Source organism: Argopecten irradians, chromosome 3 (genome assembly GCF_041381155.1).
Source record: "Argopecten irradians isolate NY chromosome 3, Ai_NY, whole genome shotgun sequence".
Classification (NCBI taxonomy): Eukaryota; Metazoa; Mollusca; class Bivalvia; order Pectinida; family Pectinidae; genus Argopecten; species Argopecten irradians.
The window spans coordinates 32,827,857-32,841,894 of NC_091136.1; the positions used below are offsets into that span (position 1 = coordinate 32,827,857).

At 34.5% G+C, this 14,038-nt stretch overlaps 1 protein-coding gene across 10 annotated transcripts in view; it reads right to left on the bottom strand.

Moving 5' to 3' along the window:
• LOC138318283 (ryanodine receptor-like) overlaps positions 1-14,038 on the bottom strand; it is a 109,230-nt gene that overhangs the window by 49,576 nt on the left and 45,616 nt on the right. For all 10 annotated transcript variants that reach the window (XM_069260494.1, XM_069260500.1, XM_069260491.1 and 7 more), the window contains exons 3-14: positions 13,865-13,966; positions 6,011-6,082; positions 5,385-5,460; positions 4,063-4,175; positions 3,568-3,664; positions 3,091-3,184; positions 1,943-2,017; positions 1,480-1,636; positions 1,129-1,296; positions 581-702; positions 319-443; positions 60-124 (exon numbers count right to left, since the gene is read on the bottom strand). In XM_069260494.1, coding sequence (XP_069116595.1) covers positions 60-124; positions 319-443; positions 581-702; positions 1,129-1,296; positions 1,480-1,636; positions 1,943-2,017; positions 3,091-3,184; positions 3,568-3,664; positions 4,063-4,175; positions 5,385-5,460; positions 6,011-6,082; positions 13,865-13,966 — 1,266 coding nt within the window. The remainder of the gene's footprint in view (positions 1-59; positions 125-318; positions 444-580; positions 703-1,128; positions 1,297-1,479; positions 1,637-1,942; positions 2,018-3,090; positions 3,185-3,567; positions 3,665-4,062; positions 4,176-5,384; positions 5,461-6,010; positions 6,083-13,864; positions 13,967-14,038) is intronic.

Genomic DNA, 14,038 nt, shown 5'->3' on the forward strand with positions numbered 1-14,038 from the left:
GTAATTGTGTTTAAATAAGGAATTATTCTTTTAATTATAAAAGGCTAAAATATAATTACCTCCTCTTGGAAAAGATCTTGTCTGTTTCTTAAAGCTCGTAATTTATTTTGTTTTTCTTCGTGTTCTGAAAATTGAAAATACAGATTAATAATTAGAACAACTAAATCAGATAAATGGAAAAGGTTTTGAAGATGAAGATTTATGAATATCTTTTAAATTGTTACATCATTGGTACTAAATTTTAATAAAGAAGGTGTTCCTGATGGGAACAAAATTGGTGTGGTCGCATAAACTGTAAACTACTTCTACATAACTAACCTTCCTCATCCCCTGGCTGAGCAAAGTAGTCGATAAGATCTTCAAGGCACTTGAGTACTTCTGAAAGGCTAACACGAGACCAAGATGCGCTAGACTTTCCTTCCGTCTTCAGGCAGTCCAGAGCTCTGAAAAAATAATATATTAATATTCTTTCAACACATTTCTAATACATTTCAAATTAATCAGGACCATTGGATAAAAATGAAATGGTACTTTTCAAAATGAAATCTCAAACCGAAATGATTTTGGGTGATATACATACTTGATGAACTTTGTGAAAAGTGATTGACATTTGCGGATGACCCTGGCAGATCTGGACTCCTCCTCCTGAGCTCGGCTCAACGAGAATCCGTCGTCCATGTGTCCTTCTACCAACATCACAGCCTAAAATACAAACAAAATACTTCTGTGTTATATTGAAAAATAAAACTGAATTATGTATTAAATTGGTTATCAAATAAAAGATGACAACTTTTAATTTTAATCTTAACGTGACCCTCAACTTTATAGCAAGAGCTATTGCACTTACAGTAACTCTCCACTTTTCCATTAGGATGGATAAAAAAGAAAGGAACAGAATTCAAGGAGAATTCCTTTCTTATTTCTACTGTAAATACCACTCCATGAAAATATATCTTATTGTCAGCACATGTTAACAAAACTTGACATCTGTGGATCAGCACTTATTTGATTTTATGAAATCATGATATATATTTGCAAAGACTTTTCTGGAACCATTGAAAGATACAAATTAAGAAAGAATGCCATGATTTCTACATAATTGTTCCTTTGAAGGAATTCTATGCAAACCTTTTTCTCCTCGATTCTGCCAAGGCCTCGTTTCTTGGTCTCAAATGTCTGGTAAGAGAGCCATTTCCCTGTGTCGCTGTGCTGGATAAACACCATGGAGTCACCGTACTTGATGTCTGCTTTCCCCATGCCTTCATCCTCACGACCTTCAGCTTGCTTCTTCTCATCCTAGGTTAACATATTCCAAAATTATTATCACCCGCTTTATCGACCAAAGACAAAAATTTAAACATGATCAAAATGCTACCACATGATTCATCAATTTTCAAAAAGTTACTTATGTTCAGGACTTTAATTCATAAGAGTTTGTTGCAGTGTTCTAAATGGCAGATAAAGCTATAGTGAGTCTACCTTAGATGCCATCAATACAAATGAGATGCTCTTCTCGTCTGCTTTGAGCCTGTGAACAGTGATGACGTTATTGTCGCTGGTTACCGCCAAATATCTGCCGGATGTTACATGTCGTAGTCTACACTGCTGTCCCCATCCCATAAATCCACCAGCCCACCTGTGGATGAGAGTCAAATAGTTTAGACAATCTCATTGATATTTATGATATAAATCTGAATTCATTCCATACGACCTAGTTTCTATATAAACATTTAACATGACCTAGTTTCGATACATTTTTCATGACCTAGATTCTACATTCTATATGACTAATGTGCTTACAAAATTCCTCAGTTTCATTTTTGTACAAGTTCTTCACTCTTATGCTACTAAATTGTTATATTCAGTCAAATCAATTTTGGTAGTTTACGATAAAAAATTCCCATTTGACCTTCACTATTTGAATAATCAATATTTGACCTACTTTGTTCGTATAAGTTCTATCCGCCAGAGTGACCTTGCATGGCTACATACTGCTCCTGTTTCATACATGACCGCCCTGAAATAAAACCAACATATTTATGATAATCTTTTTTGTAAGATTTATCAACAAGAGTAATAAAAATTATAAGTCAAATCCAAATGAAAAATGTAACATTATAATGCTTTTTATACTCTGAGATACAATTATTACTTTGCAAATACTGACACAATTTCTCAACAAAGCAAATCATATTTATACATGTCATAAATATTTCCCAAAGCTTTTAGCCCTGGACATTGATGAATGAGAAGACTATAAGCCCATACATAATCTGCTGTCGAGTCTACAGGAATGAGGATGGGAGCTAAAGACTAAAATTCTCAGCAGAAAGAGTTATGCAATTCAGACTCTGATTTTATTTACAATTTTTTTTTCTGAGAATCTCCAAAGGATGTCGGACCGGACATTTCCCGTTTCCTTCATATCACTGTGGAGACACAAAGCACTCAGCTACATCTAATCTGGTGTAAAATGCTACAATAATTTATTGATTTCTGGGAAAGAGAAATTTGGAGATTGTCTGAAGGCAAGCATGTTCTATTTGTAATGCAGAGTGGCAGAAGATCAGAGTGTCAGGGCTATGACAGATTAACACTATGAGGCCTCACTGTTTCTCCTCGGTGATCGCTAAAACAAGATAAACACACTGTCACTCAACAGGTAGCACATCATGTTCACACAATTTCATATTTCCACCGAAGCCAGAAATGTCAGAATTACTGAACAGATTGTCATTTATCGTTCTTAGCCCCTTATAATAGGATGCCACCACACAATATAATAAAATTTCCCAAAATTGAATACCCAGAAACCCATTGTTGCTAAGTAACCCCTAACTACCATCGTTGAGAGAGAAGGGGAAAATTTTTATGCTGTTTACATTTCGCTACCACATGCAAATCTAAAATTGAATATTGTGTCAGCTTTTGAACAAAATACAAAAGGTCTCTTCCTGAGAATGATTTGTCAAATACAGACTATACTAAATGAGCTATAGCACTCAAACAGTATACAGTAAGGTGTCAAAGTGGTAGAAAGTACTTAGTGTAGTTGTAAAGGGTTGGTTTCTTCCTCAATGAGGTACTTACGTAAATTCGTTTTCACTTCCTGCCTCTGGTATCGTTAGACATTCATCCATGTGGCCATGAAAAAGTCGTATCACATCACCTCCAAGTGTGTTACCTACAAAAAGACAAAATACTTCTGCCAAATCTCCAAACAAAATATAATAGAATTCTTTTATTTTCCTTTTACCAATGTAGCTAAACAATACAAGCAATACACTTTCATGTGTGTGGGTATGTACCATCTTTGAAATATAACAATGGAACCAATGGAATCAGTTTATGAGGACTAATGTTTCACTCATTTACCCCTAGAGACACAATCGAGCTCTTCTAATTCAAAGATTGGAACAGTTCATTATGAGTTTTAAGGGGTGAATGAATTAACGGCTTTGATATATTTCATTAGTCATATGTCAAACTTAAGGAATGGCTGAATATATAACTTTATAAAACAAAGAAAACTTAGCTTATTGTGGTGAAATAATAAGAAAGTCTTACCTAGAGATTTCTGACTAATGGCTCCTGAACTCATAGGTACCACGGTCCATAGTGTCTGTTGGAAGGATGCTATCACCATGGAGCCTCCATAGATATGCTGTAATGTACCACAATATTAGTCAGGTTAATCTTAATACATGTACAAGGATATCAACAGTCATATCATAATTAAATAATACACAACATTTGAGTATTGGGACCATTAACAGGTACACCATTTGATGTCTGAGATATATATGAAGACTTTGTCATATGATTGTAACACAGTTTGATTTGGCTGTGTTTTGTTTAATGTTCTAATAATAACAAATGTCATTTAAGGATGATCAACATTCCTAGCTACTGCACCAACATACTGGTTACAAATGAAACAAAAGTTTGAAGGGTAATTCCAATAGAAAATTTGTCATATTTTTCAATTACCGGTACAGAAGAATAAAATCATACATAAAATGAAAAAAAAATGTATGACATTGTGTAACCACTTTTACTTACCAAATATCTTTCTGAAGCTACACTGACAAGGATAAGGTCGTCTCCTACTCTGACCTTTTCACCTTCTGACCTCTGTTTAGAAGCTGGATGGATGGTCCACCAACAAGACTCACCTACAACAAAGATTATATTTGTTTCAGAGTGTCATATATTTGTTTATTTGTCTGACTGGTTCCAATTAGCACCTATACAACCTAAGATCTTAAAAGTATGCCAGTGTTTCAGAGAAACCAAATCAAACTTGTGACTTGGAAGAGAATTGCAATAATTTAACAAACATCTTGACCCAATAATAACCAATATGTATGCAGTATTAATTGTTCAATCTGGCCCTTGTCTAATCCAGAACTCCAAGTATTCTGGTGAAATTGTATGACATTTTCCTTCTTAATTTATTTTCCTGGTAATTGAATCCTCTGTACCCCAGAAACCTAGCTATACCAGCCTAATATGCCAACCCTCAGTGACATCCGCTTAGACAAGTTACACTGTATTGCATGCTGTCATCAATACTAATGCCGCGGATATCATTGACATTTTTTGGTGTTTTCTTAGAATTTTATTTCAGCAAAAATTTAAATCCCATTATGAATTTTTTTCTTTTTTTAAATTGATAAAAAAGAGGACGATATTGATTTCTGCTCTGTTAAGTAGGTTGAGAGACTGCACGCTGTTAATCTCATTTAGGTGTGCATATGCGGTTTGTTCAGTTGTCACTCAAGCTGTAAGTAAAACAAATGTCTGCTGTGTTTTTCAGTCTGCATTTCTTGATTCCATTAGTATGGAGACCTCAGCGGGATCCTAGACCCATCAGATACGTGTTCTACAGCACTCAACTCAATACTAGAATTTTGTTAATGGTTAGCCTCACAGGACATTGAGAAATGTCAATGTTGAAAGTTTTGTCATAGAAATAATTGTCTCTACAAGTAGTAAGTACGTATCAAATTATTAACTACACATGTTTAGCACTTCAAACCTCAGTTTTATCAAATCCTCAAATTTCAGAAATTTCTCAGTTTCAAATTGAATATTTGAAATTGAGACAGGTAAGTGGCCAATTGAAGGTATAATCATGACTTTTAGTACAGAAAGCTATTGTGAGACCAGACATTGTTAATACTAGATGGAAGTGAATACATGTCTGTATAGAGGTATCAAGTCAGCAATGACCAGAGCAAAGGTAGCTATTCTTTTGAACTCAGACCATATAGGACGCTTTCAGATTTACATGTCTGATGAGAAATCTGTTTATAGGATTTAAAGTCGAATAGATCACTAATTGTGTAAACATTGATGTAGGTAAATTCATTTAATCATACCATGTGCAGTTTCTTGTAGACCAACATCAAAGGCGAGTTTGTCGTTGGATGAGCTGGTTGACAGGCAGGACAGATACTGAAACAATACATTATTCATCACTATATTTTCATAGGTTCATGATGTCAATAAAGATTTAAGTTGATGGACAAACATTTTGTTCATAATAATATGTTCAAAATTAAACAGAATGAAGCAATTTCACAAATTCCTATTTTTAAATTTGCAATATTAGCTTATATATAAAAATTTAACATAAATAAATGTTTTTAATCACATTTCAGTGTATCAAAATTTAAGCACACATGCTACCATATTTTAACCATTAAGTTTAAATATATATTGCAGCAATTTAAGTAACTTTCAAGGCAAAACATTTTTTTTTCACTTTAAGATTCCTTTCTCTTGAAAGGTTGACAAGAACAGACAAAATTTTGCTTAGAATTCCTTGAAGGGCAAAGATGTCAGAACTCACAAATTGTACATTTACCGTAATATGTATTTATTTAATATTAAATTATTAGAAATAAATCCTGTGAGTGATCAACAGTTAGGGTTAACAGGATCCAACAATTTATTGTTCAATTAAGGGGATTATTTTCAGAATCCCCAACAAATCCTCACTTACCATGTTGCTATGGAGATGCCTTAGTAACACAGCATGGCCATACAGCAGTGTTCTGTGGCCAGATTGGGCCGTCTGCAAACAGACAAAACAGTACAATTATGATATATCATCTAAACACACAAATATGAGATATATGTGGAACAAAAGTATGAAATGCAGATAATGTTGAAATTAGATGTAATTGAATTATATTTTATTTGATAACATATTGTCCATGAAAATTGTTGATTGTCTAAGAAAAGTTATAGAGAAAAGGTCATGTCAAATGATGCACATTAATTTTTACATATGCATATTCTTATCTGGACATGGAAAAGAGAATTTCAGAAAAAAATAATCTGGCCAAAAAAAAGAGGCGCATTTATTAGGAAACAAAATATGTTTTTTTACAATGGATGTGGGTGAGCTGTTTGCCAGATTTTTATAATTACTGGCAGGTATATTTAGTATAGACAAAAGCTATCCCAGATGCTACCAGGTGAGATAGAGGAGAACGACTCTGGGTATACATCGACACAGGCAAGAAAGAAAAACACTACATCCCTTCCATCGAATAGTAGTCATATACCATAGTTACCCACAAAATAGCCCCCACTATCCCATTAGTATATCTATAAGTCCTTTCTTTTATAGGGCCATGTTAATTGATAAATATTGAAGTTCATGAAGTTCTAATCATAAGTTAAAATGCCTTAATATAAAAATCTTTCATCCCTTTTGGAGCTAGACAGTAGAATTTCAATAAACAAAATAATGTGCAAAAGACCACAGAAAATCAATGTTAAGTCCGCAGAAGATCAGTGTTATAGTACGTGGTACAAAAGTCCACAGAAAATCAGTGTAATCAGTGAAGAAACAGCATTTATATTACTCTTGGCAGTTTGACCTTTTCAGAATTCATTAGATTTGATTTTGTGGTTTCTGCAGACATATGCTTGTCTGAATCCTTAAATCTCTAATAGACAGAAAAGTACAGCTACATTAGGATCAATAGCACAAGTATAAAAGCATTACACTACATCAGTCGTGAGGATTGGGCAGACCCAGACTTCACTCGGAATTCACAAGCTTGTTTTCATATCAATGCGAAATTTAAAATGCAAAGTAAAACATGTGAAATTGAAAATGCAAAGTCTAAAATGTTTGCAGCATGGTAAGACAAAATGTCAGACAATCTCATTTGTCTGGAACGTTTTATACTATCAAGGAATTTTATTTGAATGTTGAATTTTATCTCAATTTACAGATTGAAATAGAATATGGAATAAGGAAAATAGGTGAATTGGCTTCAGAAGTATTTTCAATGTTTCAGGTTTAGATGAACAACCCTTTTAGCAGGTTTATGAATATAAATGCAAATGGGACTAAGCAAAAATTCTGCACAGATATATATAAACCCTCTCATTGCAGTAGCAGCTTCAACTAAGCCTGGAGCACCACGATCCCCCCTTTCATGTCCTCATCCTCTCTCTTGATTTTCTCCTATAGAGCGAGGATTTTCATATGGTTTTTATGTTCCGTATGCAGTTCATATCTCCCGAAAGCCTAACTCTTATGTAATCTGAAATCTTACAATAAATGTTGTGGTTCATGACTTTCCATGTTTTTGTATAGGATCGTTTTTATGTAGGCAGCTTGTTGATTCTTAAATCGTAAATAAACTTGGAATAAGGTGTATACATTGCCATCGACATGGTTACCTGCTGCTGGCCAGATTTTATAAGATAATTCTCATTATATATAAACAGAGATGTGCCATCGACATGGTTACCTGCTGCTGGCCAGATTTTATAAGATAATTCTCATTATATATAAACAGAGATGTGCTGCTGCCAGACATGGTGTACTGTACCAGATCTGTAATATTGTAGCACCACCCGTCAGTTATATATCACACCTCCACCCACTCAAAGTATTAAAGGCCAAGGGACCAGCAGCAGACACAGTGCTAGTAGAATATCTCAAATCTGATAGACATATTTCTTTCTTAAATCTTTCAAATTACCTGGTTTTAATATTTGCGAGTTTCAAGAGAGTAAAGGGAGATGATACCATATATATTTGTGCAGTCAGAACAGTGGTGAAATGAAATTTGATAGCTTAATTTTTTTTTTTAACTTTCACTGTACCTGGTTATTGACTGTGATGATGGATTTCTATATCATATTTTTACTTTAGAAATGCATGAACTAAGAAATGAGGATAATGAATTGATCAAATCCTCATTTATTCATAAAATTTTCACCCACTGCCTACTTGGATGCACCTTTGCACCTCAATTTTTAGAAGCTAAAACAGTCCACCCACAAAATTATATGTCAGTTCCAAACTAGAGAAGAAAGTACACATGGCCACTTCATATTATTCTTCCTTCAATAAAACTGTCCCATTCACATTTATTCTTAACGAATCACTTCAAAGATTCAACTTTGCTTCTCAAAGATTTATTCCCTATAGTTCAGTACTTGCATAATTTCCAGTTTATTCTAATATCTTTTTGAGTTTTTTTATTCATTATTTTATCTAATTCAACTGAAGGCTTAACTTGAAAATACCAGAATCATCTTTGTTATCAAAACTGATCCAGTCTAAATTGAAATTCCCATTAAAGACTAACTGAAGGAAGTCACTTAAGCAATGAAGGAGTGCTGGATTCCTAATACTAGTTAAATATGCAATTTAATTATACCTCTGATCCATGCTAATACCGAGATTGAAGGAAGACAAAACAATGCTGCCACACACAGGATTGAAGGCTAGCAAGTCAGTCTTTCTATGCGACTAGTAATTGAAGGGTTTCGCCACTGAGGAGCTCAAGGTTTCCTATAGATGGCTATGGGAATCCTGACTTAACCGCACTTCAACATTCCCTGGGTCACCGTGAAACATATGGCTACCATAAGTCTAACTACCTCTAAGAAAGACAGTAAGATCCACGTCTAGAAAGCTATGAGGTGATATTGACGAGTACATCAGAATCGACCAATCAGATCAATAACTGACAATTACAGGTTTCTCACACAGCCACTGTCACAGCCAAAGTGCAATTCATTTTAGTTGTAATCACTTTTACTATGAAAACCTCTCTACTTCCTGCCTCGGCTTTCTTATTGATTTTTCTTCAGCTTTCCATTTCCTATGTATACATCATTTTCCTAAACAATTTTTCCGTTTGACATTTATTGAGATATTTCAGAGGATAAGCTTTATTGAAATTTTGTGGACAGCCACTTGAGTCTAGAAATTAGAATTTTCTATCCGTACGAATATTGCAAATGGTTTGACCTTGAAAGCCAGCAAGCTATAGACAAATTACACACACCAACTTCTCCTCTGTATAGATCACTGATTGTTTCCAAATGGGTATTGCTTGTCATAAAAGTGCCAAACGCACAGCTTTATACTTCTTTGACTTTAAAGCACACAGAAAGTCAAAATACAAATTGAATATAAGATGTCAAACAATACACCAGTTAAGAGATTTAAATCTATTATTATACCATGATGATAAAGTGAACATGGAAATTGTCTGTATTACCGTACTCAACCCCATAACCCCCTAGAGCACTTAAAAAATGGAAAAAATAAGGGGGCGCTTCATAAAACCAAATTTGGATTAGCCTTTCACAAAATTACTGGACAAAGGAAGCCATAAATTAATTTGCAAAAAAAATCTAACATTTTTGTATTTTCACACAGCATTTAATTTGAGGTGAATGAAATTGAGGCCTCAATAAAGGGGGGGGGGGGCACTTATAGGGATGGGGATACTTATTGGGTTAAATACGTTACTATACAGTAACAGGAGCTGTAGTAATGGATGCCATTAGTGTGTGTTGACAAATCTTACATGTCCAATAGTTACTGACTTAGCTTGTGTTAGCAGTGTCAAATGACAATGGGTAATGGATTCTGGTAGTATTGACAGAGTCATAAGGCCATACTGTTTGGTTACATGCAACAGGTTCTTGACAGTGTGTCTCAACCATTTTTGAAGTAAAGTCACATTTCCAATTACCAGCTACATGTAGTTGGACTTTAAAAGTCCTGTAGTCATGTAATACATTGTCAAAGTTTATAAACCTTTTTGGTCAAGTAATACACCTTAGTGTTTTACCAGAAAACAGTATTTATTAGTAACTGGAATGAATGCAATGCCTTTAAGTCAATAGATCATATATATACCACAAATTACTGTCTGACTTCTTAGAGAGTAGAGCTATGATATTGTGTTGCAATATAAACCTCAGTAAAAGGACATATCCCTGTGAATACAAATCAATGTCGATCATGAAAATTTGATAATGTGTAAAATGATTTTTACCAGTATAAATTGCATTGAAAATTGTCGTGTGATAATCAATCATCACACCATTTTCAAATTGGATGCACAACAAGCACACTTTTGCCTGAGGAACTGATAGAGCTGATATAAGGCTCATAGATGAAATTAAAAAAAAAAACTCAGCAAAATTTACCTGGTTAACAGTGATGCACTACAACAGGGCAAGAACTGTCTACAACATTCTACCAAAACTAGAAGGCATAAAGTCACTGTCTCCAAATGAAATCGGAACTACATGGGAGTGTCTCCAAATGAAATTGTAACTACATGGGAATCAAGTTTGTGACAGGACATGGTAGATAGGACAAGACAGGACATGGGAAGTCAGGATGAGCATGGGTAATTAATATTGCATGCTCCCACATTTCATAGAAGGGAGTAAACTCAGAAAGCTTACTGTTTTCTTTAAGAAATCTACTTGACTATATCTACATTGTAGAACTTGTACTTTTTTATTTGTAAATAGCTACAAAGAACCCTAAAACGTTTGCTGACTGACCTCATACCTCCTGAAACTGACCTACATGTCCTCTGTAAGTCTATCATCATACAGAAACTGACCAAGCTTACTTATTGACTTCTAATCATCTGACCTATATCATTATTGAACTCTTCATTAGCTTAAAGAAACTCACCAAGCTTGCCAACATGACCTTCTATTCAGAGAGCAATTCTAACATTTCTGTCATTTCAGGCATAATAAAAAATAAATTTTTGTTGCTAGGTAACTGACCTGTATTTGGATTAAAATGACCAAATCCCCAAACAATTGGGATCCTTCATCGAGGAACAGAGCCCTGTATATTCTCATTAGAGATCAATAGAGATTAGAGATGGCCATATATCTCCTGGAGGTTTCCGATGGTTTATGGAGGGACATACGTCTCGACGAGGTCACAGGCAGTCAGAGACAAATAAATACCATTAAAGGCAGTAACATCAACTGAACCTACTCATTTGATTGTCATTTGGACCTACAAAAATCAGATTTTATCTTCAAGGCTAACAGTGGTTTCATGAGAATGACATTGGTAAATCCCATCAGAATCTAGTCAGTCAGAACACTGTGCCGAAAAAAACAATATTAATGGTCAATACATCAACATCCTTCAATTTGATTTAATGATGGCATATTGTCATAAAACATATTGGGCTTCACAATAGATTTATCAATTCATTTTCGAGAAGAACTGAATAAATGATAGGGTCTGCATGTAAAACAACTTGTTATGATGGAAATCTAAGGGTGATATGCCATACTGTTAACTTGTTCATATTACTAAATATAAAAGCCTGTCAAAAAGGGGGAGGGGGCTTATTACTGAATGGGGGTTTATTACCTTTAAAATATGGTAACAACTACTTCACAAGTCTATGAAACATCAATAAGATGGCATAACAAAATAAATGGGTTGCACAAATGTTCCCATAGATACCATTACCATGGTAATGTGCAAGATGCCCAAATTACATGACCTTAAGATCCAGCAAAAACTGGAATTTTATCTATTCAATTCCTTCTAACAGACTCTCTTTCTTATGTTTCCCTTGACTCTGTATCACTTTTGGCCTTTAGTTGATCAGCATTAATACATTCGTAAAAGGCTCTGGCTTCTGTTCCCTGGCACCATGCATGCAGGATACTTACATATGGGAGGCCATCCATAAAGGACATTAAATGATGGTTGAAAATTAAACAGAATAAAACCATAACAACCATCCAATGTATTCTTAATAGTTGCTGTTTCCTTAAGTAGCAGAGGTCTCTATCACTTGGTTACAAAGTACAGGTACCAAAAGCAAGTCTAGGACCCAGTGCCATCAATTAATTCCTTCACCACTGAAGACACATTTGAACTCTTCTGATTCAAAGAATGGAACAGCCTATAATTTTTTTCAGGGGTGAATGAGCTTACTTTGATATTCTTCATTACAGAAGTTACTGGAGATTCTGAATGTATGAAATGGTTATTACTCCTTACTACATACAACACCCTAGCAGAGTGATTTCAAAATGTGTTTTACGCAAAACATGAATCCTCCAGGAAAAATTCATAATCGTGATTCTTGTAAAGATTTGATTAGACTGTAAACACAGCACATTAGGGAGAGAGTACGAAAACCTCTAATTTGATGCAGAAAGGTAAAATCGATTTGGAGCATAGTTGGAAGCTGCAATCATTTGTCATTTATTGTCTCAATCTCGACAATGTTCCTCGTAAAACAGCTAGTAAATGTGTTGGTATTAGGATAAAAAGTTCTGAGTGTTTCCCAGGTTTATATCTGTATATATATATATATAATGTGAATATGTGTTATACTTTGCAAAGAAATATATCAATAATTGGTGTGTGTATACATGCGGGTAATAATATCTAAACTTATTACATCAAATTCAAGGCAGGATTATATTAGTTTTCTATCACTTGTGAATTTTTTTTTGAAATATTTCCCCTGAAAACAAAAACCAGTTTCATGGGAAATCACTGTTAATTGTAGCAGTAAAAAACCAACTTGCTTGGGTATTGAAATTATGGTCATTGTTTTCAGAAAATCGATGCATCAAAAATCTCTTTTTTAAAACTCAGGTCCCCATCACATGAGGGAGTACTGAGAGGAAAATTAAAATGAAACTGTCATTATATTACAGAATTACTAGTTGTGTTTTGTGGCTGCCAGGAGTTATTGATACAAGGAAATCTCCTAGTACTAATTGAGGGTGTTTAGCCCTTTAGGGAATAAAGCATCAACTCGGTGAGGTGTGGGCCTACTGGGCCATTGTCGCAGACAACACACACTACAATGTTTGTACAATTTTTATTTGAATATTTATTTTGAATTTTTTTTTCCTAGCATGAGTCACTTTCAATATAAGTGCATTCTGCATTCTGTGGCTTGTGATTTGTGAATTGCATGAAACAAGAAGCTTTTCAAGGTGCTTTATTACATTGCACTACTTTTAAAGAAGTTCACATGCTTTTGGATCTCAAGAGTTTACTTCATATTTCAGATCTAATTATCATGAAACATAAAGTCTTAGGAAAATTCTATTTTTCCTTAAATAGCATTCTTCTCAAATTTAAGAACATCAATTTCTTGAAAAACTAAAAAAAAAGTTTAAGATAGACCTCTCACTTGCTTGAAACTACACTAGAGTGATGCCCCCTTGCATTGCATTACACAACAGTTAAGCAAATTGACCATTCCATCAGATTTGTTAAATTCTTCTATAATGTACTAGGTATACAATGACTATGATAAGCATTTTTTATGAAATGGAGTGGCCAGAACAGGCTCAAACACAAGACCTCCTAACACTAGCCAGATCAATGCTTTACCGATTGACCTACCTGGTCACCAATATTCCACCCAGTCCAGTCTCACTACACATATTTCCATTGATATGGTAAAAATTTCGGAATTTCACAAAAAAAACAGATATGGATGGTGAGGTAACTTCGAAACTTTTGGTTAACATGTCAGATAAATGACACCATGTAATCACTTACCGTTGAATCCTGGGATGATTGTCCAACCATTTCCTGCAGAGCCCTGACCGAAAGAGCTTGCTCCAGTACAAACGCACATACTGATATATCGGGTGGTGTGTCCTGTAAAACAAAACACAGCATTTTAGGATTGTAATCAACTGCCATCATTTAATATTGGAGGCAATTAAAACA